The sequence below is a fragment of the Ambystoma mexicanum genome, chromosome 12 (assembly GCF_040938575.1).
Source record: "Ambystoma mexicanum isolate Mex_15411 chromosome 12, UKY_AmexF1_1, whole genome shotgun sequence".
NCBI classification, from domain to species: domain Eukaryota; kingdom Metazoa; phylum Chordata; class Amphibia; order Caudata; family Ambystomatidae; genus Ambystoma; species Ambystoma mexicanum.
In genome coordinates this window covers 764,535,978-764,560,153 of record NC_090936.1, presented here as the reverse complement: position 1 = coordinate 764,560,153, position 24,176 = coordinate 764,535,978, and the positions used below count along the sequence as shown (strand labels likewise).

The 24,176-nt window shown below is 43.2% G+C and overlaps 1 protein-coding gene across 1 annotated transcript in view; it reads left to right on the top strand.

The window, feature by feature from the left end:
- IL17REL (interleukin 17 receptor E like) overlaps window positions 1-24,176 on the top strand; it is a 747,013-nt gene that overhangs the window by 540,690 nt on the left and 182,147 nt on the right. Inside the window, exons 11-12 of the mRNA XM_069629260.1 lie at window positions 5,815-5,859; window positions 17,607-17,664. Of these exons, the coding sequence (XP_069485361.1) occupies window positions 5,815-5,859; window positions 17,607-17,664 (103 nt within the window). The remainder of the gene's footprint in view (window positions 1-5,814; window positions 5,860-17,606; window positions 17,665-24,176) is intronic.

The following is a 24,176-nucleotide window of genomic DNA, read 5'->3' as shown; positions in this document are numbered from 1 at the left end:
GCTTCCTGGTCAGAGACATCAGCTGTGATATCTTTGAATCTATGCAGCGACGCCTGGCCATCTATTTCTGAGGTGCTTTTAGCAGCATGGCTACCCTCTTATCGGGTACCGGGTCTGGGTTCCTGGAATGGGGAATTACCGAGACATTCCGACCTTGGAGGTCCCGGAGCCGGTACATCCCCATTCCCGTTTGAGCCCCCAAGGGCTCAATGTGAATGGGGAGGATGCTAACAATGGGCCCGTTAATGACGGGCCCGTTGTCTGCATCCTGGTCTGCAAGCAGGTCCCGCTAAGGACGCCTGGTTTTACCAGACGTCCTTAGCGGGACCTGCGAGCAGACCTCGTAATGAGGGGGTAGAGGGTTAACGGGGCCAGCAGCTCTACCGGCTACGTTAAACCTCCACCGCCTGAGTCGTAATGAGGCCCAATGTCAGTAAACTGGTAATAACCTTAAAGAATGTCTTGATAAAATGGGTGAAGTGGCCCCTTTCGAAGCACTCTATGGTACACTGTGTTTGTAAGTTCCAAAGATCCAAGCACATTACAGTGAATGAGAAATGCTCTATATTATAGTCACTGCAGTTTCCTCACAAATCCAGGATGACTCTGATATGTTAAAGTTGTTCCCGGATGCATATCGGGTGCTACTCCGTGGGCTACACCACCACAGTGGGTAAAAAAAAAGGCCCCCTAGAACTTACTGCATTTTTATAATGCAGGGTACACCTACCCTGTGAAAGTGGCTGTCCTGTGAAACTGGCTGCAGTGGCAGTCCTGTGAAACTGGCTGCAGTGGCAGTTTTGGCACAACCCACACCATTCAAATGTTTATTGGCGTTTCAAATGTTCAAGGCCACTGCAGGGATTGACAAAAACCTAGCCCCCCTGTCCCCCGTCCCCTACTCCTCCGGGGTGCACTTGTCCATCAGATTGTAGAATTACTTAGTTAATACCGTTGCAATGCGTTGACTCACCTGCACATTGCAGTGAGGGTGCTAAACGGCATTTGCTTTTGGATGATAGCCACATGTCTTGGGCACTACACAAACTATGAAAAGTCTGTGTGAGTTTTTAAGTGTCTCAAGTACAATGCAGAGGAGCAAACGCCCACTACTAATCATAATGGTATAATGGTGCTACAGAACAAAATTAAGTCGCACTGCCATGTATGCACTATAAAACTATACCTGCAAACTGATTAGAGCCGCAAAACCATACCTATCCACTGCCAACTGCCTAACCCTTGCTCGAGCATTAGTGCTGTCGAAATTGGACTATTGCAACGCACTATACTTAGGGGCCAATAAACATACGTTGCAAAAAATTCAAACACTTCAGAACAATGCTCTTAGAGCTGCCTTAGGAATTCCAAGAAGGGAGCATATTTCAGAAGCTAGAAGACAATCCAACTGGCTCTCCACAGTGGACAAAATCAAACTCAAGACAGCTTCTCTAACTTTCAAAAGTATCAACCATCTAGCACCCAAATACCTAGCCGCTAGATTCAACAGAAAAATCTCCACCAGACCCACCAGAGAAGCATACTCCAACCAGTTAGTGATCCCCCCATTTAAACTAAGTACGGCCGGAGGAAACAGTTTCCCGGTCAAAGCTGCCCAGCTTTGGAACTCCCTCCCGCCCGGCCTGAGATCTACCCAATCCTACGCCCTCTTCAGATCTAACTGCATCAACTGGATCAAAGAAAATGACCGATAGTCCCGCCCTACACCAATATAACTACTGTCCTACAGTCATACTATGTACATAATTAAATACTCTCTATCTTCCTACTGCATATTTCCTGTATATACTATGCTATATGTCTATATTATGCACAATGTATATTCTCCCTATTGTCCTGCATTATGTAATTTCTACTATGTATAACTACCATCTGTAAGCATGCGTAACCTGTAAAGTTTAAAGTATCCTTGAACAACGCGCCCGGTTACCCTCGGGTTTGGTGCGCGCTATAAATAATAAACAAACAAACAAACAAAGAAAACCATTTGATTCTTGAAATGTAATGTGCCAGAGAGCTATGTTCTAAGCCAGCCACTTGACCACCAATAAGAGTGAACAATAGTTTTACATATTTGCAATAAGTTTTGATCAGTTTTCTGGCCCATTTGCCATAAATCTGACTTGTGTTCAAAATAGGTATGTCCCCTTCAATTGCCACATATTTTCTTGGTATACTTTTTTGCAAGAGTAGACTATTGCGCTGTGCCTTTTTTCAAATGTACTCCAATCATCTCAGACCACAAATTGTTATAAACAATAAGAGGGCTGGAGGGTAGGTCACGACACTCCTGGCTGCAAAGTCTAGTCACATGAAGGCAAGCATTGTGGACGGTGCACTTTTTTTTCAAATGACCCACACTGACCTGTCAGTGCAGTTCTATGCAGACTAAAGGTCATCAGACTAGCCGCGCAGTGTGTCACCTTCAGTGCACGAGCTCATGCACCCCAGAAAACATTCAGAAATAGTCACAGTGCAGGCAATGAGGGATGAGAAGGATCAGCTTTATTTGTAATTTGGCTCTGTGTATTACATGTTAGAAGCCAAGAGAGGTAGATCTACCACTGAAAGTCTTCGAAAAGGAACGAGAATCCTTTCCCTGGATTACCTTAGCAGATGACACAGTCATGCTAGACAGGGCACCTTTGGGTTTACAGCGTTCGATTGATGCGCTCTACTTTTACGCTCTTGAAAATCCAATCACAACAGAACCAAGGTCTTGCAGATAAATGTGAAAAAGATGCATTCAGTAAAACATGTCTGGCACATGGGTGGTGAAAGATTGTAAACTATTGACCAATGTTTGTATTTAGGCTTGCTGTTTTATAGTGCACCCAAAGTCCATCAATATAAGCACCATATTTCGCTGAAAGCGACGCACAAATGGCAAGCAGTTAAAAGCTCCATAGCAAATGTTCGTGGGGGGTCCATTGCATGAAACCTCCAGGTCTATAAGAAGGCTGCAGTTCCTAGCACATTATATGCTATGGAAGCTTTGACAAGCAGCCAGGTGAAATGGTTAAAAAACATTGAGGGCAGGCTGGTGAGGTCCTTGTTGGGTCTTACTGCAACAGTGCCTCTGGAAGCATTGTGTTTAGAATTGAATACCCTCTCTTTACTTACGTTATGGAAAGTTAGTCATTGTAAGATGCTGAGAAGCATATTAGTGGCACAAGAAGTGCATGGTTTGCAGCACACATTGGACATAGACAAGACAACTCTTCTCACAGGGATTTGGTCCTTAGAGTTACTAAACAGCTTGAAGCTACTGGTTTACAACCTAGTGATTTGTTAAATGACATGAATTTCCATCAGGAACTCAGAAAGTAATCAATAGCTTGGGAACACATGTCCTCAATCGAATATTTGCAACCAAGAAACGCTAAGCCCTGTATGCTACACTGGGATTTCACAAAATCTGTCCTCTACTAGAGCTCTGTCCAAGGTCATTCAGGCCATCCTTTTGTCAACATTGGATTACTGCAATGGCCTATATGTGGTGTTACCAAAGGCCCAGTTAAATATGTACATATGGTCAAAACCAAAGATGCTCAGATGATCCTGCATCTAAAGCAAAATTACCATGTCACCCAAGTCTTAAAAGGCCTTCACTGGCTCACACTTAAAAAAAAGAATGAAGCTCATAGTACTGTATTTAGAAGAATTATCTGATTTGACCAACAATACATTACTTTATGGCCTAGTTGACCAAATTAAGACCGTACAAAATGATCCTACAACCAAAAATGATTACAACTAGGCCATACGGTTCAATTATAGTGAGCAAGGGAAACGGGTTGCATTTTCTTTTAAAGAAAACAGTGAAAGGGACCCTGCGACATCAGTTCCAACCCTTGTTGCAGGGTGTAAGAGAAGCGCCAGCGGATGGCAATAAAGTAAGTAGGGGGAAAATATAGGGCTGCTGGTAGGCCAGGGATTTGGCTTGTTTGGTCGAAGGTCAGATGTATTTGCAGCAAAATCGACTATGGTCATTTCTGCCACAAATGTATTGACCTTGGTCAAACAACCCATATCCGTACTTAGATCACAGAACATCTATAAGAAAGACTCCAAATACCCAATTATGGATCTGCATGTCTCCTAGAAATCTCTGATCTGATAACACATTTTTCTGTGTTGTTAAATACAGTATGAATTGCAAGGGCACAATCAGATTTGGCGTCACTGGACCCACAGCACCGGATCACTTCTAAAATTCACTAAGGCTCTGAGATGATCAGCTGCATGTCCCAAAATATCTAAAACCTTGTTCTTAGAAATGTCATCCCCTAGGATGATCACCTACCCCTGCAAACAACCAGAATATTATTATGGACAATGGAGCCTTGAAATGCCCAGACAGAGACTGGTGAAAGCGACTCCTCCTTTACCCCTGGGAACAAGTTTCATGATTAAGAACTTTCACATCAAAGATCAGGTTTAAATATACCCCCTCTACACTCTAGCTCACTTCCACTTACAGAGATCTGGCACCAACATGCTTGAAGATTTTCATTTAACACAGCCACTGCCCCCCTTCTCCCATCCTTCATTCCTGTTAATACAAAGTGATTCTCTCTGCCAGCTAACCCTGCATAACACACCTAAAATATATAAATACATAATGTTGAGTTGCATCATTGTGGAAGGCTGAGCATAGGTTGTATGTAGCTGGTGACCTTCCTCTCATTGAATTGAGAAGTCACAAAATGTTTGAAGGAATTCTGTCCCAAAGTGACAAAATGCATGAAGCATATGAGTTGTAAAAAGGTCAGTTTGTCCTAACAACTTGATTAATTGTAGGTCCCTCAATACAAATTAATTTAAAAAATTGTGTCAGTTCTATCAATGTAATTTTAAATTGTCTAACACATTGGCCCTCATTACGAGTATGGAGGTAAGCATGCCTTTAATAAGGGCATGGCTGCCTCCATACGGGGTTCCAGCTCCGGGTTCCTTCAAAGAGGAATTACCGGGCCATTCCAACCTTGGAAGACCCCGTAATTCCTCATTGAAAAAACCCATCCCCATTCCCATTGGAGCCCCCATAGGGCTCAATGGGAATGCGGAGGAAGCAAATAACGGGCCCGTTAACAACGTTATTGGTCGGACAAGACGTTCTGAGCAGGTCCCGCAAGGGGACCTCCTAATAGGGCATCCCGTAATGAACGGTGCCGGTCCCGTACCTGCAACCTTAATTACGGGTGCGCCAGGGTCGTAATGAGGCCCATTATCTTTTCATTATTCCTTTCAAATATTCCTTGTTTTTCTTTCATGAGTCTCAGGATGTACTACATGTTTTAGGAACAATGTTTCAATAGTTGGTGACACCCGACACCAACGTTTACTTAATTAAGCCAAAATATAATATGATTTTACTGTGGTGCTTCCCCTATTGCCTCACACATGATTTCATTATTGTCTTCATGTTCAAGTTGTTCAAGTTCAAGTTGTATCTACTAGCTTTTTATTTTTGTTTTCTTCTAAAAATGGATTGGTCTTGTGTTGTTTAAATCTTTCCAGGAACTTCCTTCCAAAGTAAAAACAGTGTCATAGTGACTTTGGAGGGAACGGAGACCCTCTTGCTAATCAGAATTAAGTTAATATTGTCCCTGCAGTGCAATGAAATAAATAGCATATTGCACCTTAAAACATGAATGATAATAGTGCAAAAGAGAGAGAACGTTTATTTTTATTTGTGTATTATCTGAACAACTGTACAATTGCAAGGTATATGTATTTGTTGATTTGTTAGAGTTATAGCTCATTAAAGATTTATTTTATTTTAAATAGGTAGAATATTCACAGGTAGACGCCCATCCTGGTCTTTGCATCAAGGTACTGTACATCTTTTTTCATTGAAATTAGTATTGTCTGCATATTGCACATACTATTTGTATCAAAGGCCTGATTCACAAATAATTCCGTTTGTGGCTAAAAAGTACAGTAGACACAAATTGTTGTCGTGACAACGCCTACATTGTAGACACGTGATTCATTCATAATGAATTAGATAAGCATCATTTGCACTCACGGCACCATTTCACTAACAAATGAACCCCAAAGATAAATACATAAATAACTGGGACTCAAAATTATCATACGGTGCACAAAGTTGAAAACACAGTTGTAATACGTTTTCTTGAAGAAATTGTATCGGAAAGTGCTTATGTTGATGTGACTGCATATTCCAGTTTACCTACATCAATTTGGACCAATTGCAACGTCCTACAGTAGCATGTTTCCTTTATTTCCCTTGTTTTGTTGATAGGTGCACTATGTTGCAACCATGATTTGCATTTCCCATTCATTGACACACCACCAAGGACACTCATTATGCATATTTCTGTATGTACTCCACTGTTTGCCTTTAAGTCTCAGGTAGCCATTTTTTGATTGCACTTTCACGAAAATGACAGTTGTTCACATGTTTTGCGAATCAAGGACAATTTGTGCAAGGCACACTGTGTGCATTTCTTCTGAGCAGAAATGCATCTGTGGCTGAAAAATGCTCTGTGGATCTCTGCCTTGCTCTAATGATTACAGATGCTCAACTAAATTGGAAGCTGTACTTGCATTGGGGTATGTGTGGAAGATATCAGCTACACATGCACGTAGGCGGCACAGTGATAGCTAGTTGTTTCCTTACATTTAGAAAGAGGGCACACTGTTATAGAATGTGGTTTATGAAAGCCAATGCATTTTTCAGTACTTTTGATATTTAGCCAAATTAGGTTTAAACGACTGCACTCTCAATATTACCCTGAACTCTGCTTATCTCACAAACTTTTTTGGACGATAATCCTATTGCTCCATTAAGAGCACTTATATTACCAAAGCACTGGCACACTATGTTGCTCTATTACTGTATATTCATATCTGGTGGTATTTTGTGGTGCAATATTTAGCACTAAAATGCGTCAAGGTGCTTGCTATGAGGATTTTCGGAAGGAAGAAGGATCACTCCATATTTGAATCGGTCAATGGCCTGCTTGTGAGGTTCTGCAAACAAAAAAGAGTGATGTATAGAAGGATTGGGAATTCATCATAATAACCAGCATTGCCTTGTTAGAAACACAATTAAAAAAAAAACATGTACATTATAAAATCAGAACAATGCAAAAAGGATTGGGGTACAAGATACATAATGAAGGCTTCAATGCTTCATATATTTGTAATGATAAAATGCAAAGACCTACATCATGTAAAGTTGATGGTGTTGGGTAACAAATTACAGTCAGATGATATCTGAATCAATGAAGAATGTGTAAGGAAAATATTGATAAACATAAAGTAACTAACTAAAGGGCCTTGTATAGTGGAGTAGATGCTTCAATATCAACAATGTCCCACTTGTTACTCGATCTTTACCTGCACGCAAGGAGGTCCACATTTATTTTTAGGTTGGAACATCTCTTTTTCAGGTGTGTCCTTGGACATAGAAACTTTAAGATATTTTCATTGTACACACACATCATCCAGTCACTTTCTGGGGACCAATTATTTATTGATGTCTGTGCTTGCGTCCATTCTAAGATCTTTTCCTCCATCCAACCATTCATTTGGTTTATTTTATTGTGAGTATACCTTCACATTCCCAGTGTATGCTTTGCAATGTTAACAATGGTATGATTTGTCATTCTTCACGATAAATGTAGCATATTCATACAAAATAAAGGTCTTGGCTTAGTCAATTGTACTTGAAATCTGCTGGTTTTCATTCAGCATTAAATGATCAGGATTCCCAGGCTGGTAAATGTCAATTGACCCAGAAACGTCCCCTTAGGCTTGATTCTGACATGGACTTACTCTCTCTTTCTCTCTCTCACTCCTGCTTCTAGGGGCAGCATGGTGGCTCTTTCTCACAATGTCCTTTGGATATTGTTGTATGCTTGACATACTGTTGCACACTTGGAAGCCATGCATTGCAAGTATTCGGATGTTGCACACCTTTTCTTTCTCCCTCACATTGTTCACTGTTAATGTTGCACACTTGGAAACCTTCACTTTCGGTTCTAGGATGCAGGGAAACATCACTTTCTAACAATGTACATTGGACAATTGTCTCCACTTGTGATTGTATTACAGGATCTAGGATGCTGTGCAACTCCTCTTTCTGTAGCAAATGTTTACTGCTTACAGGTGCATGCCTGGGAGCCTTTTCGCAAGGTTCCAAAGTGGTTTTTATTTCCTTTCATGACATCTACTTCTTTCTTTCTATTAAACGTCCATTAGCAGTTTGGAATCTCCACTCCACGCTCCAGGATCTCTCTCTCTCTCTCTCTCTCTCTCTCTCTCTCTCTCTCTCTCTCTCTCTCTCTCTCTCTCTCTCTCTCTCTCTCTCTTCTCTCTTCTCTCTCTCTCTCTCTCTCTCTCTCTCTCTCTCTCTCTCTCCTCCCCCCACCCCCCACCCCTCTGTTTCTTACTATGTTTATAGTTGCTCTTGCATGCCTCCGAACCTTCATTTCAGCTGTCGAGGATACATTGCTTCTTATTTTTCTCTCTCACAATGCTCACTCTGTACTGTGGAATGCTCGGAATTCGTTGTTCCAGGTTCTTGAATGCACCAAAGCTTTTCTTTCTCTCTTACAACATGTGCAATGGTTATTGCTGCATGCCTGATGAAATCCAGGTTTCAGGATGCAGCACAACTTTTGTTTCTCTCTCATTAATATTTGCTGGCTGCTGCATGCTTGGCTACCTTCACTCCAGTTATGAGGCTGCAGCATGGTTAATTACATTGTCTTCTAGAGTTTACTGGGTATTTATGGAGCTCATGGTATCCTTCACTCTATGTTAGAGAGAATTCTCCAGAATGGCTAACTTGCTGGATTGCTAGGATTAATATTTTCACCTGTTAAGAGTGTGAGCCTTTTTTTCCCACTCTTACATGTGTTTTATTGTGTGTTTTAAATGTATGTATTCATAGGCTGTGGAGTCTCACCTACTCCATAGGCATCATATTTTACTGTGTGTCACAAAGCACCTTTAGTGCAGTGGCACAGGGTTGTCTTTTTTAGACATCCCAACTCAAGATCCATTGTCTCGGACTCACTACTGTCTCCCAGAACATGTAAAGTTGCCAGTGAGTTTATTTAGTCTTGTTAAATTCACAGACGCAGTATAAACTATCTTCGATAGAGTACTGTTAATAGTTATCCCTTTTTGTCTGTCTCTCATGGAACATTATTTTGTAACCCTTTCTTTAAGATTTGGCTGGTGGCAGTGGTATCTACCGTTGTTTTCCTACTGCGGTCTATGAACATAGCCATGGTACTGTTTTAGGCTAAATTAGTAGTCTCAAATTTTAACCCGCTGGACCCTTTTTAATTTATTTTGGTTCCTGCTGGGTTTATTCGCCATTTCTTTTTGTAAGGGTCTTTCTCGTGTTTTACTCTGTGTGCCAAACCAGGTTTGGTTCCTTTGTTCACCGTCCTTTGGTGGGCGTCTACACAGAAGCCCTCCTTAGGCACCTGAATGTCTGAGGGGAACAAGATGTGAGGGAGGGGTTTGAGACTCCCTGCACAGGGTCTCCTTGGATACCCATGTCGCACTCTGTATGATTGGCTGTGGTGACTGTCCCTCCAGGACAGCCACCCTGCTGTGTGATTGACAGCCAGGCTGTGTGAATGGGGGAAAAACTGCATAAAAATCAGGTGTCTGGGAATTGGAAGGCAGAAACGCCACTGGATTGAAAGACCCGAAGAGAAGCTGAAGGAAGAGGACCACTACCACGACTGAACCTCACGGTGAAGCCGTGCTGCGGGTCCGAATCTCCAGACTTCGACGACAGAGATCTGCAAGAAATCTTCTTCCGTTGAGCTGGTGGGACCAACCAGTTCAGCCAATTCCAAGCCAGGTCTCCCTCCTCTGGTCGAACTTGCTGTGCACAGCTGCAGTGAACCGGATAGCCAGGAGGACCGGACCCTGCTTGAGTTTTAAAGAGCGCACCTTTTATTTGTCGCTTTGCTCCACTGCTGGTTTCTTCCCTGGGCAGTGCAGGACCCTCCAATCTTCCTCCGTCTTGTCAGTCCGACAGTCGCCTCAGGAAGCGTGAGCCTGCAGGATCTGCCAGGAACGTCCGCATCAGCATACTTCTTCTATTAAGGTACTGTTCAAACCCTGTCGTTCATTCCGTCAAACCGCAGTGAAAGTGTTTGAAATCTTTTGCAAATCTGAGGGCTTGTCCTTCTCTGCTCGTTTAAGTAACTTTTCTTCCGACCAACTTTGTTTCAAACTCTTGGCAAAGACTTAACCACAAACTACTCTGAATTGTGTGATCCTCTGCAAAGACTCTGAACCATAGACATTGGCCCAGGCCTATTGAATTGAATCCTCATTGTAGCAAGCCTTTTCTAGATTGCCCTGCCTACTTACTTGTTGCTGCTGGTTGATTGTGAATAACCTTGTCTTTCCCTCCACTTTTAAATTGCTGGAGTTCCATTTTGCTCACACTTCATTTTGAGCTCAACTTGTCCAGAATTCATTGGGTATGGTGTAGTATATTAAGAGTGTGATTTTCTGCTGCTTTACTTTAGTGATTTGTTTTTCAAATGAATGTGCAAATAAATGTAAATTCTTTTACTCAGAAACCTTGAGTCAGTGTTTGTTTGAACCATAGTAATTGCTGTCCTTTGTGTAACTTCTGGTACTGCTCACTTTACTCTTGAGATAAGTCTGGCTGCTCAGCCATGGCTACCACTTTACTGTGAATTTGTACTGTCACTTGTAGTCTTAATTTTGGTGTGTTGTGTTCACAAAGCGTACTGCACTGCATATGATTCTGCCTAACACTCTATTTTCAGGAGACAGCTTGGCTTCTCTTTCTCTCTCACAAGGTCCTGGTTTACCCAGTGCACCTTAAATGGCAGGGATATGTAGGTATGTTTCTAATGGAGTCTAATGGGAAAACATGTTGAAGAACAATAGCACATGGATTCCATTATAGATATTCTTTCAGCCTTGCTCTGAATGCAGTCTCTTTTACAAATCGATCTGACTTGTTGAGCAGCTTAAAATCATCAGATGCCCCTTTAGTTTCAAAACTCCATGAGTCAATAAATAGCTTCATAGGCCTCGGTAGGGTCATGATCAATTGGATAATTACCCTTCCCCTACTTTTAGCCCTTGACTTTGTCTCATGCAATATCATGGGGGTGGGATATTACTCCACGGTCATGATCCTCCCTCAATCCTAAAGTCTTCACTAAACCTGCTAGGGAGACTTAATCCTGACTGAGATGTAATTCATTCATTATCGAGACTCAATTGGATGTTGCTAAGGACATTTGTTACAGATGTTAAAATACATAAGGAACCATTGTACAAATGTTCTCAGCATGCAAAAAACGTAAGCACATTTGGGGTGGGGTCACAGGCAGCATCAATGTGAACAAACAGACATTTTTGCAGCCACAACAACTCAAATGTCTTCTGGGGCAACATACATTTATGAAGACTAAGACACGGAAGATAATCTCTGGTTGCTTAGGGGGCATATTTGTGCACAGCATGGGGTACTCAGAAAATTGAAATTTCCGATTTTTCCCATCAGTTGAAAATTGGTTTAAGGATGTAAGGAAATTGTCCAATTTGGTTTAAGGCATGCTGCCTCTAACTCCTCACTGCTCTATAACCTCTTTCCGAGTCCCCTTCTCACACTAATTCGATCCCATGGCCTAACCTGCTATAATTATGCAGACAACACCTAGATCATCTGCAAAATCCCTGTGCCCCCCTCCGGCACCTCCCTTGATCTCGCAACATGCCTCTCAGAAATCGAGCACTGGATGACTGTCAACCACCTCGTACTCAACCTATGAACTTCTGAGATCATGCTCTGTGGGAAAACCTCCCTCTTTCCCCCATCTCACCCTGTGGCTACTCCCTTATCTACCACCCAGCACCTCCAACAAACCCTTGGATGCATTATGGACGCGGCCCTGCTCCTATCACATCAGATCAACTCTGTGACAAAAAGCTTCTACCTACACATTTGCTTTCTCTGCCATCGTTTTGCCTACCTAACCTCACCTTCCCTCATAGAGTCTCCGCAGTTGTGGCTATCATCCGTTCACACTTAGACTATGCTTATGCCCATTGCCTGCAAGCCACCACATCACAGCTAAGAAAGGTCCAACTTGTAAAAAATAGACCCACAAGGCTCATATTAGCCCTAGGCTCTGGAGAATATAACTCATCTACCCTCTGTGTCATTCACTGGCTTCCGATCATAGACGATACACCCAAAAGGCAATGAGCATCATCCACCGATCACTCCACAACACAGGACCAGCAAACCTGCATCATAACCTTACACGATACAGGCCTAACAGAAACCTCAGATAAGCTGTAGCACTTCTCCTCAGCATTCCAGTGACAATATCAACAAGAGTAGGGGGCTCCTCTTTCTCGGCCCAAGCACCCACCATCTGGAATTCGATCACTTTAACCATCCATCACATAGAAAATCACTTCGCCTTCAGGAAGATTCTCAAAACATATCTCTTCCCTTCGGCAGCCTGACAAAATCACCCCATCTCCTGGATGGATTATTTCTCTCCCCCTGAGGAGAATTCTGGGGCATCTAAGGCGCCAATAAGGGGGGGCATATCACCCCCACCCCCATTGAATGCATCCCATTCAAGCCTTTATGATAAGCTCCTCAAGTTCTTTTCCAACCAGGTGTCAGTCTCTCCTCAATGGAGCGTCAATCACGCGATCACAATGAAACATAACTGTATGATATGATATGTTTTGGTATTTATATCGCGCCTCTACACAAGTGTTTCGAGGTGCCACAAGATGAGGAATAGAGGAAAGAAAAGACAAATAATTTTACTAGGCCTTGTGATATTCAGATTCTGCAAGTGCATACGAGAAGTGCAGGGGAGAGGGTGAGCAAGGAAGTGCGGGGAGGATAAAAGGGAAGTGCAGTCAGGGCAGCAGGGCTCTGAGTAAGTTCAGGGACTTCAAAGGACTACATGGATGCAGTTGCAGACCGGGAGTGCCGGGTAGGCCAGGAGGCAGTGCAGGGTGACTGGTCGAGGGGGTGGAATGGTACTCTGTGGACTCTGAGTGCTCCACGCAACAAGTCAAGATGAGTAGACAGATATATTAGCAGGGGAGTGGGAGAGAGAAGCAAGAGGCGAAAAGGAAGGTCTTCAGCAGCTCCCGGAACGTCGGGTGGTCCGGCTCAAATCTTAGAGGGGCAGGGAGGCCATTCCAGAGGGAGGCACCTGCAGCACAGAGAGATATACCTCCCACTCTCTTCTTGGAGAAGCATCTGACCCGCAGAGAAGTGAAGGAAGCTGAGCGGAGGGCTCTAGAAGGAAGGTATTTAGGAAGAGAGAGTTGGATATAGTGAGGGCCACAGGCCCAGAAAGGCTTTTGGATGATGCAAAGGGTCCTGAACTTGAACCTCATAGTAACCAGGTGCCAGTGGAAAGATTTCAGTGCTGGAGAGATGTGGTCCCTGGGCTTGAGGCTAAGGATAATATTTGCAGTTCTGTTCTGGATTTGTTGAAGAGGGTGAAGAGTAGTATTGGGAAGATTAAGAAAGAGGTTGTTGCAATAGTACCACCTGGAGAGAACCAGAGCTCTGGAGACAGTGAGCTTCTAGGGGAAGGCGAGGACAAGTAGAATACCTCTGAGGAGGTGCAGCTGGAAATGTTGTTTTCTTCTCTAAGGTCCATGATGTGAGGAGAGAGTGGAGTCAAAGATGAAATCAAGGTTTTTTACCCCACAGGAGGTTGAGAGGAGGGGCCCTCAAGGAGGGCTGCCAGAGAGAGAGAGAGGGAAAACGGGAGCAGATATCCCAATGAGAAGAATCTCTGTCTTACTCACTTTAAGGCAGAGATCATTGGAGGTGCACCATTCATGAATATTAGATAGTCAGGAATGAGCGAGGAGGGAGAGGAGGCTGAGTGGGGCCTGAAAGAGATCTGTGTGTCATCTGCATAACACTGAAAGTTAGAGGAGAAAGTAGAGATCAGATGGGCACCGGGGGGCAGATAGACATTGAAGAGCAAGGGTGAGATGATAGAGCCCTGGGGAACACCACATGTGGAAAGAGAGGTGGTAGAGAGAAAGGACCCCAGTTGGAGCTGCAAAGGTCAGTCCAGGAGGAAGGTGATCAGCCATGCCAGCACCTGACCTGTGATGCTAAGGTTCCAGCTGAGACGATTGATCAGTTTGGCGTAATTGATGCTGTCGAAGGCAGAGGCTAGGTCAAGGAGGATGAGGACAGTGTGAGAGCTGGAATCAAGGTTACAGAGCAGAACATCACAGGTGTTCAGGAGGTCAATTTACGTGCCTCTGACTGCTCTGATGCCAGACTGATGATCATGGTGATAACCAGTTGATTCAGTGTGAATGTTTAGCTGAGAGATGGCCAGCTTCTCCAGGAGATCGCCCAGTAAAGGAGTGATAGAGATCGGGCAATGGTTAGCCAGACAGGAAGGATCGGCAGAAGACTTTTTTATGAGAGGGTGTACAAGGGAGTGCTTGAGGAGAGAATGGAAGATCAAGTTGCAAAAGAATGATTACAGAAATCGTCAAAACTGGAGTGAGGGAATCAATGTTGTCCTTAATAGTTCTGGAAGAGCAGGGGAGCACCTGCTTAGATGAAGATTTCATAGATCAGACTTATCTAGAAACATCAAGTGTTAGAGGAGTGATGGAGGAGAGAAGGAGAGGAGGGGAAAGGGGGGCCAGCAGGGACCTGAGAGAGGAAGAGGTGCTTTTCAGAGTGGCCTGGTCATACCAAGAGTTGCACTTGGAGGAAGGTTTCAGACTGATCCTCATGACAGGGGCAAGGATATCAATATCATTGGCGAGAGTGATATGAAGGTTGGAGTAGGCAGTATCAGAGTGGGAGTCAGCTGCAGGGGTAGGGGGAGGAGGAGAAAGTGGATGCTAAGACAGCAACTGACACTTGCTTCATAGCTAGAATGACCGTGAACAGAGGTGGTAGTGCTGGAGAAGGCTGTGCCAGGGAGACAGGCAGTTTCAGGTGAGAGGAAAGCAGAAAGTGGTCAGTCCAAGAGAGTGCCGTAGTGAGAGGGTTTAGAGAAGGGGATGTCTGAGGAGATGAGGACTTCCAGGGTGTGTCTGCCTGAGTGTGTCGGAGCAGAGGGAAGAATAGGGAGGGAGAGAGAGTTGCATTGGTTGCAGAAAAACCCAGAACGGGCACAGCCCACCCATCTGCAAACCTCTAATTAAACACTACTCATTTGCAAACACCCAAAACACACATCACCTCTCCAATATAATACAGCTGGGACCCACAATAAATTTGGACCAGCCGTTCACATTATCTGACCCTTCTGACTATCCGTCTCCGCAGGCAATTTGTCACTGCATGTATTCTCTCACCTGATAACTAGGGATTGCTGCTAGGGGCCTAACCACTGCCTGCCCACCTTCATGCTGACTAGGCATCCTTTCTTCACCCCTTACATCTCTAACTGCAGCTTTCCGAATGACGTTCAACCCCACAGCACGTCAAGGTCATACCAATTGCAGTAGGCGCTATACAAGGGCCATATAACATAAGATATCATAACATATGGGTGGTCAGTATTGCTTAGAGAAACTGTCATTTAAGAGAGGGGATGAGCTTTCAAGATTTGAACAATTCTCATCTAGGTATCTAGAATGGTTTTCAGACGTACATAGATCACACATACAGCTTGGGTAAATGTGGCACCCTTCACCCACATCCCATTCTCCTGACTTCTTTGTGTTTTTCCCTATTCTACTGCAGCACATGTGGCTATATGTGCTTTTTAGTGGTGGGTATACATACAGACATTTGTGCTTTTATTTCATTATTTTTACATTTGTGCTGCACTTGCCACACGCCCATCACTCAACGACGCAAAGGTGATGTTTTTTTCCTTCATGAAGTTTATCTGTACTTTTCTGCAGTGGGAGGCCGGTAGGGGCATCACAATTGCATTTGATGGTCCAACTGCCTTCTCAATTGTTGTATCTGTTTACCTGTAATCTCTAAACGCATCTAGTTAGTGACACATTTCAGCTATTGTTTTACTCTTACACCATCTCATGGGTGGCCGCTTAAAAAAAAAAAATTAAAAAAAATTTAGTATATCCCTGATTTAGAATGTAAACCAATATAGATACACAGGTTTGGATGTTTTATGAAGTCGTATTTTAGCAGCAGTCGTGCACCCTCAAATGATCTTGGAATGACTGAGGGTTTAACAAAGCTCTATTGTTTTCCTTATACATAGATCTTGTGAAGACATAAATAAGAGCATGATTTATACCCTCTGAAGTGATATGCAGATTATTCAAAACGATGTAGGCCATTTAAAATAACAGCTCTCATAGAGTGCACATAGCAGCGGCAGAGATAAATACACCTCTGGCAATTTACCTACGTGCTATGAAATGGCAGGCAGTGGCCTCACATTCATGTGGGTTCAAATAAGACATTCCATGCACCTGCACACTTCAGATATAGGTGATTATGCCCTACACAGCACCGGCAGATATCCACATTGCCTCTGAGCAGGTTCTGCCCCACCCCATAAATGGCACAATCAGTGTGAATGGCTATTTAAGAACCCATATGGATCATGGGCATTGAGTAGCGTGGAGAGAATATGAGGATGATCTGCATATCTACGTGACCATTGACAATAAGTCCCCTCAGGTCTTCTAATCAACAGCACAGCCATGTGGGTAATAGTTGATCTACAAAATCTCCTGGTCATTTTGCTATTACATCTGGTCTCTCCTCTGCAGATTGAGGCAGACTGACGGATGAAATTGCCCTCATTCTCTACTTGTCAGATGTGAGGAAGAAAAAGGTTTCTCACATTTTCTCTATTAACCATTTCCCCAGTGTGCTGGGTCTGCATGCTACATTTTCACAGCCCCGTGGAAATGCAGGAATCTCACTGACTCTTAGGGATTCTGCTGTATTCTAAATGGGCAGGTATTCATGCTGTGCCAGATATCTTGTGCATCATCCAAGACCTAGGCCATTTCTCAGGAATAACCATTTCAGAGGCATTATTGAGCCCCAAAGTTGGTAATTCCAGAGAGTTGGGGTATTCTGCACTTCACATGAGGTTAGGAGCAGGAGCAGTGGTGGAATGCAAGTAATTTGTCATCGTTGTATTGCTACCAAACACATGTTCCTGGCATCGAACCCAAGGGGGAACATATAAAACATATCATTAACCATGAATTGATAGTTAGGATTTAGGCATTCCCTGGGCTGATTTCAGCGGTCCCTGCATGTGTTCAGCACATCTCTCTGATGCGCACCCACAGCCTGATAACAGAATAGCCCCGAATAGACAGAACAGTGGATGTAGAATTATTGGACCAAGTATAGCAGTGTCCTCTCTATAAGGGAAATGAGTCTGCTGCAGGTAAGCATCTGAACAATTATATTCGTTGACATGCACTATTTATACTAGTTCTAGTTAACCCTTGGGTCCATGCACGACATTGTGGAATTCAAACTTCATATGAATTAACTAATCAGTGTCTGAGGGCACAGCATGACTTGGAATAATTATGTTTCAAATCATTTTTTGTACTTTCAGTTGACTACACAGCAAGGCTCCTGGGTTAGATGCCCATTTGCCCGTGGGCAATTTACAGGTAAATCAGTGAGAACGCTTCATTTACCATGTGCCGGTGTATGTCATGCTTACTTTACGTCTGGGCCACAGGGATGGTTTTCAACATCTTAATTTAAAACATAAAACTAAATTATGCTGCGTTTTTGCAGTTGCTGTCTGTCATTGTATGTCATTCTTCAGTCTGTTGTATATTTTCTAAAAGCAGTCTGTCTTAAGACAGAACACTGCAGTACTCTAGGACCACACATGGGTTTTGTTTGTTATTTTATTTTCAAATCATGCTACTTCTGGGAGCAAGATGAAGTCCAAAATAAGCCTGAAGTAAGACTTTCAAAAGTAAGGAATGCATTACCTTCCGGTTTGAATAATACAATTGCCTAAGATCCTGGAATAAAATAAGAATAGACAGTAGCAGTTGATATATTTCCACACTGATGGCTCCTCTTTCTGTTTTGAAGAACTACTAAGTTTGTTTACTGAGTAGCTCCTCTCCCATTAAAAAATAGGACATTGTTTTATTTTAGAATAAGTAACATTGTTTGCGTTTGGACCTAATGAACAAGAGTGTAAGTTCTTGTTGTATTTTTCGGTTCCTCGCGTGAGTCATCCCCACTCACCATTCTGTGATGTATTCATTCCAATGAAAGTTGAACTGTCACAGTCTTGCTGGCCCCTTGCTGTTGAGAGGGTCTTTCCTTTTTACGGACCTTATAAATAAACGCATTGTAAGGAATACTTAAGCAATAGGCCCCACGCCGTGGGGGCATTACCGAGTCAGGTAATGCCCCGAGGTCCATAGTTATAGGCCCGAGCTAAGCTCAACACAGAGTAGCAACGTAATATATTTATACATTATATTATTTTACTATTATTTACAATAAGTATAGGTATACACATTTAGTATAACGTTAGAGGCTGTTGAGTGCTCGTTAGGTACATTTTAAGTATTTGTAACATTATTTTGCAATTGAGCTGGCAATTAAGTGTTACTTCTTATTCAATGGGAGATATAATTCACCATCAAATAACTATCTATGGAAACACGCTAAGTAGTTAGCGTGAGCAAGAACATTGCATGGACCAAATGTACTGTGCTGGTAGCCAATTCATGAAATCAAAAGTTCCTAGAAACCTGCAGCGCAAAGAAAAATGAGTAGCTCCCGGGATACCCACAATATGCCCTCATGGCAAACAGAACATAGCGCTGTCAAACAACTTTTGTGCCGAACCCATGGGAAATAAGTAATCAAGGATTACTTTACCAGCAATCACCATTACTTCCACTCCTCTCCTGTGCTACAACCCACTACATCAATGCAGCACCCACAAGGCCGCCCTCGTCCCTGTACCCCCACTAATCTGTGCCCCAATGCTCTACATTAAGGCAGAGCCCACAAATCTGCCCTCTTCCCAGTTCCCCCAATAATCTGCACCCCCAAATATGCACCATTCTATGCCCAGTCCTCTCCTACACAGTACTTGCCGCAACAAGGTGCTACATCACAATAATGCCCCCAAATACACATACCCCCAATGGCCACATTACTCTTTCAGTGCAGAGTACTGACCCCAGGATTTGGATGAAATATGAAATGTCTGACTGAATATCCAATAAATCATCTTGCTTGCAGAGGTTCATGTTGAATCCCCAGGCCGCCTAAGAAGACTGCATACACTACCATGAAATTTGGCTACAACACTTGCCTGAAAACATCTCAATGGATGTCCCCACCATACCTCTCACATAGGGACACAACAATCTGACTCCCACATATGAGTAAGTCTTGTTTCCTGCTGAACAGTCAAAAGAGTATGCTGGCAAACACTCATGGTCTGTTGGAAAAAGTGTACAGTCACTTACCCAACAGTAATGGATAGCCAAACCTATTGACTGTCCCTACATAGTGCAGACATGCAGGCCTTGTTCAGTTCAGTGGTGGTGTTAGCCTTACAATTGTTGTAACAGCAACAACACTTGCCAGCTATGCATGAGGAACAACTATAGCCCAGTTCACTGTGGAACACTTATCTTTCTCCGGCCTGTGTTTCCCATGAACTACACCTGGCCGACAAACTCTTACAACATGATCACTTGTAAGCAGTGCTGGTAAATCCAGGACAGGCACCTCTTCCATGGTTTCCCCTTTGATTACACTCAGCTGCACAACAACAGCCAACCATATTGTTACTGCAGCTACACTCTGGTCCAGTGATGTGCAGGTGACATAGTCCACATGTTAAGTGTGTAGGCCAGCGAAACTGAGTGCGAGCAAGATGCCAATAACCAATATCTTTTTTTATAGTGTGAGCACATCCACATTGGGCTACCTAAATATCTGTGCTAGCATAAACAGACACAATGTACAATTAACTGAAATTGGAGAAGTAAACAAGCAGAGAGGAATGAGCTATCACCAGATACCTCAACTATACCTCAACCATCCCTGCTCTGTTGAACATCTGGCAAGACACCTAAACAAATGAGTGCCCATCCCCAATAAGTGACCATAAACATAATGAAAAAATATGCATCTCCAAAGGTCGCCCCACATCGACACCATTAGACACACAAACCAAAACATACTTAACCAACACTGATACACTGACAGCAAACATGCAATGTCCCTGCACAAGGAATGGCAACATGCAGCCCTCCCTTGCTACCCACACCGTTGTGATGGTCCCTTCCCTACATCTGAAACATAGGCTACCATGGCCATATTGCAAGTCAATGAAAGTAGTGCCGCCATGCCTACCTCAAACAAACCCCAACATCACTCAATACCTGTGAACACATTTACAAAGCAAGTGCCATGCCAACCATAGCATACATGTTTGAGACACCCATGCATGCCTGCCATGTACATTAATAGCCAGAATGCTTGTACTGCAAAGCATGGAAATAGTCAAGACACAGATGTGTATGAAAAAGTTGTGAAAATGTGAAACACATGCAACTCCAAATATGTTATCACCCCACATCTACCATTGTCCATATACGTACATTGGCCATGAAGTTCTAATACTAAACAACACACTCTCATGAAGCATGCACACATGTCCCCTAGCAAATAGGCCCAATGTGTCCCCTAAACCCTCATGACAGCCATATGGCATATTCAGGTGGAGATCATGTTCACACAAAAGGTTCATATAGACAAAGAAGCACAAAAGCATGCATACACCAGCAAGCCAAGACATGCTGCACATGGCACCAAGAGACATTGAATGGCAGTGTTCACTAATAACATGTAAATGAATTGATGCAAAACTATGTACTGTGAGAAACCAAAGGGTGTCTCGCCTACTGGTCCCTGGGAATCTCTCTCGGAGGTGGTCGGGACATGGCCATCGCCTTTGGATCTAGAACCTGGCGGTGGACCCGTCCAGGAGGATCACCTGGGCGAGGGGTTTTCGGGAGGTGGGGGCGAGGAAAACGTGGGAAGCAGTATTCCACCGTTTCTGATACCCATGCCAATCTTATTTTATAGGATTTTCCAATGTCTCAACTCCCCCCAACCCCCTTTATGCACAAACACTGGGCTGAGCAAGAGGACGACTGAGAGTAAAGAGGCTAACCCTTACACATCCCATTGGACATGTCCCGCTAATCGGGTCAGGCAAAGTCAGGCACTTGACTGTAATCACATACATCTGATACCCATTAGATCTCCCACACAGATAAAAGGCAGAACATAGAGACACACTCTGAGCAAGGTGGAACACGAGAAGCAGGTCTTCTGGTGCATAGTGGAACCTCCTGGAGCAGGATGACTGATCGAGGGACTAGAGCAAAGGGTAGAGTAAACTTGAAGATCCCTGCAGGAGGTTGTTGCCTCCGGGGAGATGTGGAGAAAGCCAAATCACAGACAAGAAGACACCTGCATTGTGTTTCAAGGGTGCCAGGGACCCTCCCAGTTGAACGACAGAGTTGAGGAGATAAGGCCTGTAAGAGGATTCAATTCAACACTACAGCTAAGTCAACGCCTAGTCTATAATACTGAAGGAAAACCCTTATTGATATATCTTTAGGTCCAGTTCATGCGTTCTGGATGACTACCCCTATATAACACCCCTCTCTTGGAATCCCCCTGACCCCACTGAGCCAAGAAGTAGTTCTGTTTTGCAAGTTTAAAAGGTTTATTTGATAATTTAAACAAGAGATATATAGATCACACTTTATAATAAATTAATAATTGAATAGCACACTTAATCTGATATGATAAAGATCAACAACGGAGAATCTGGCACTAGCACACTTCTTATAATCACTAATGAGTTGACAGGAAATGGATAAGGTAGCACACTGGTAAATAGGAACCAAAGTATAATGTGGTAGAGGATGCTTTATGTAAGCTCAGGTGGATGCAATATTCAATGAATGCAGTACAGAAAATACTCAATATGATTTCAACCAAACAATGTAATCACTTTTCTCTGGCAATCCCCTCCCCCCCTTGATGCAAGGCAAGGAAATGGAAGGAAGCACACAGTTCTCAGAAATGCAATCAAATGTGATTCAGTTCAATCCCCCCCCAAGCTTAGACACAGAAAACAGATAGGAGTTTTGAAAACACAGGCCCAAATGCTTTTATATGTGTTAGCAATGGATGAGAAATATGCTGGAAATGCTGTTAATTCCCTTTCAGAGGTTCAGGGTGAGTGGTATCTAGTTAATATTAGTCCAGGCTCACACTAGCAATGATGCAGGGATAGTTAGCAGGTTAAACGAATTTCTGGCAAATGGAAGGCAAGCAGCAGCCGATTTTACATGTGGAGAAATTTGCAAATTGCGGCAAAATTCGCGGATGCGTGTTCCGCGATTGCGGTAAAACTATAAGGGGTAGGAATGCGGTTCTAGGTGCGATTCAAAGCTAAGATTCTAAGCTTTCAAATAAAAGTTATTGCAAGTCTCTAGCACAAACGGTTGCGGAGATGTGAGCAATTTTGTGAAGGTCGTTTTTCAGATTTGAAATTTTAAAGTTCAAAAAGACAAGTGCAGCTTGCAACTAGCAAATCACAGGTGACAGCTTTACAAGTGACAGGTGACAGTTAGGAGACAGTTCTACTTAGATTAAATAGATTGAATTATATTATTTTAACTAAGAGATTGGTTCTGCACAGTTTTCTAGGTACTCACACTATATTCTTGAGTGAAATGGGCCTCGCCATGGATCTGGTCAGGGTTTTGGACTGGGCTCGGGTCTCTCTCTGGGCACAGCACTGCTTTCTCTCTGGGTACAGCACTGCTTTCTCCCTCTAGTCTGGTCTCTAGTTCTGGATAGATTGAAGTCTCTCGTTTGGCTCTCTGGAGGTTTGATAGAGGTAAAGTATGGATTTTTCCGGCAGAGCGTCCCGCTGCAGATGGATTTGGAAGGTCCCTATCTGTCCTGTCTGTCTGCTTTTATGTGTTTAGAATGTGGGTGTGTTCTAGCATCACTGACCCTACCTCTCTCTCAGCTTCTAATTGGTCAAACTTCCATTTATCATTTGATTGGGGAATGAACTGTGAGTCAGAGTGATGTCATTTTACAGCCTGCAGAAAGTCCACTCCTCCTGTCAACTTACACACAAATCTAGATTTGAAACAAATACATATTTGCAGAGGTACATATTGTTTTAAAATCATATGCACCCATCATGCATTACAGGAGGTATACCCTGTTCAAACTCTGCTCTTCCTGGGAGCTTGCATTCACAAATGGCAACTTCTAGCACTTTTTAATGTGCTAAACAACATTGGATCTTCATTAAATTTTATACAACTGTTCCTCACATATCTACCCACATACCAATGCATTTTCGTTTGTCTAGCTGAAACAGGGAGTCTGTAATATTAATAAACAATGGGGTTTTGCCCCAGAACATCACACAAATTCGAGTTTAGTCTTGAATTAAAGGTACATTTTTTAAATTAAAGCTCTCAAAGTTATACATTTCTGTCATTTGATTACAAAGAGTTATCAGTGTTTTTGTAAAATATATATTTTCCTTTCAATTCAGTCCTCAGAGTGTTGAGGTCCGCCTCCAAGACTTGGGTGGGTCAGTCCTCTGGGCAGGCAGGGCTTTGTTGACAGCAAACATTTCAGAATTAACATATTCCTTTCAGAGGAAAGGGGCCATTGTGTGGTCTCTGGGAAGCTCCCAGCCAGTCTGCCTTCTATCAATCAAGAGGTCATGTGAGATTCTAACTCCTGGTGTGAAGCTCTTGAGGTGAGAGGGTTTCCCAGGCTTCAGGCCTCTGGGAACAGCATGTGGCTAATTTTTAATTAAAATGCAGCCTTTGAAGTCAGCTGAGTCAAATCCCTTTGTCAGCAACTGCACTCAATTCTCCTGTCAGAGTTTAGACCGCCAGCTCCCCCTTGAGGATTTTGTTGGTACTGCATGCAATTTTGGGATTTTCTTGGATTAATGCATTCTAAACAGGAATGGTTCTTACATGGTAGTAAATCCTTGCTTAACATTGTTTTGATGGGGCTCCTTACAGTAAAATGGTTATGTGGAACCCCACAAAAGGGTTGAATCTTTAAA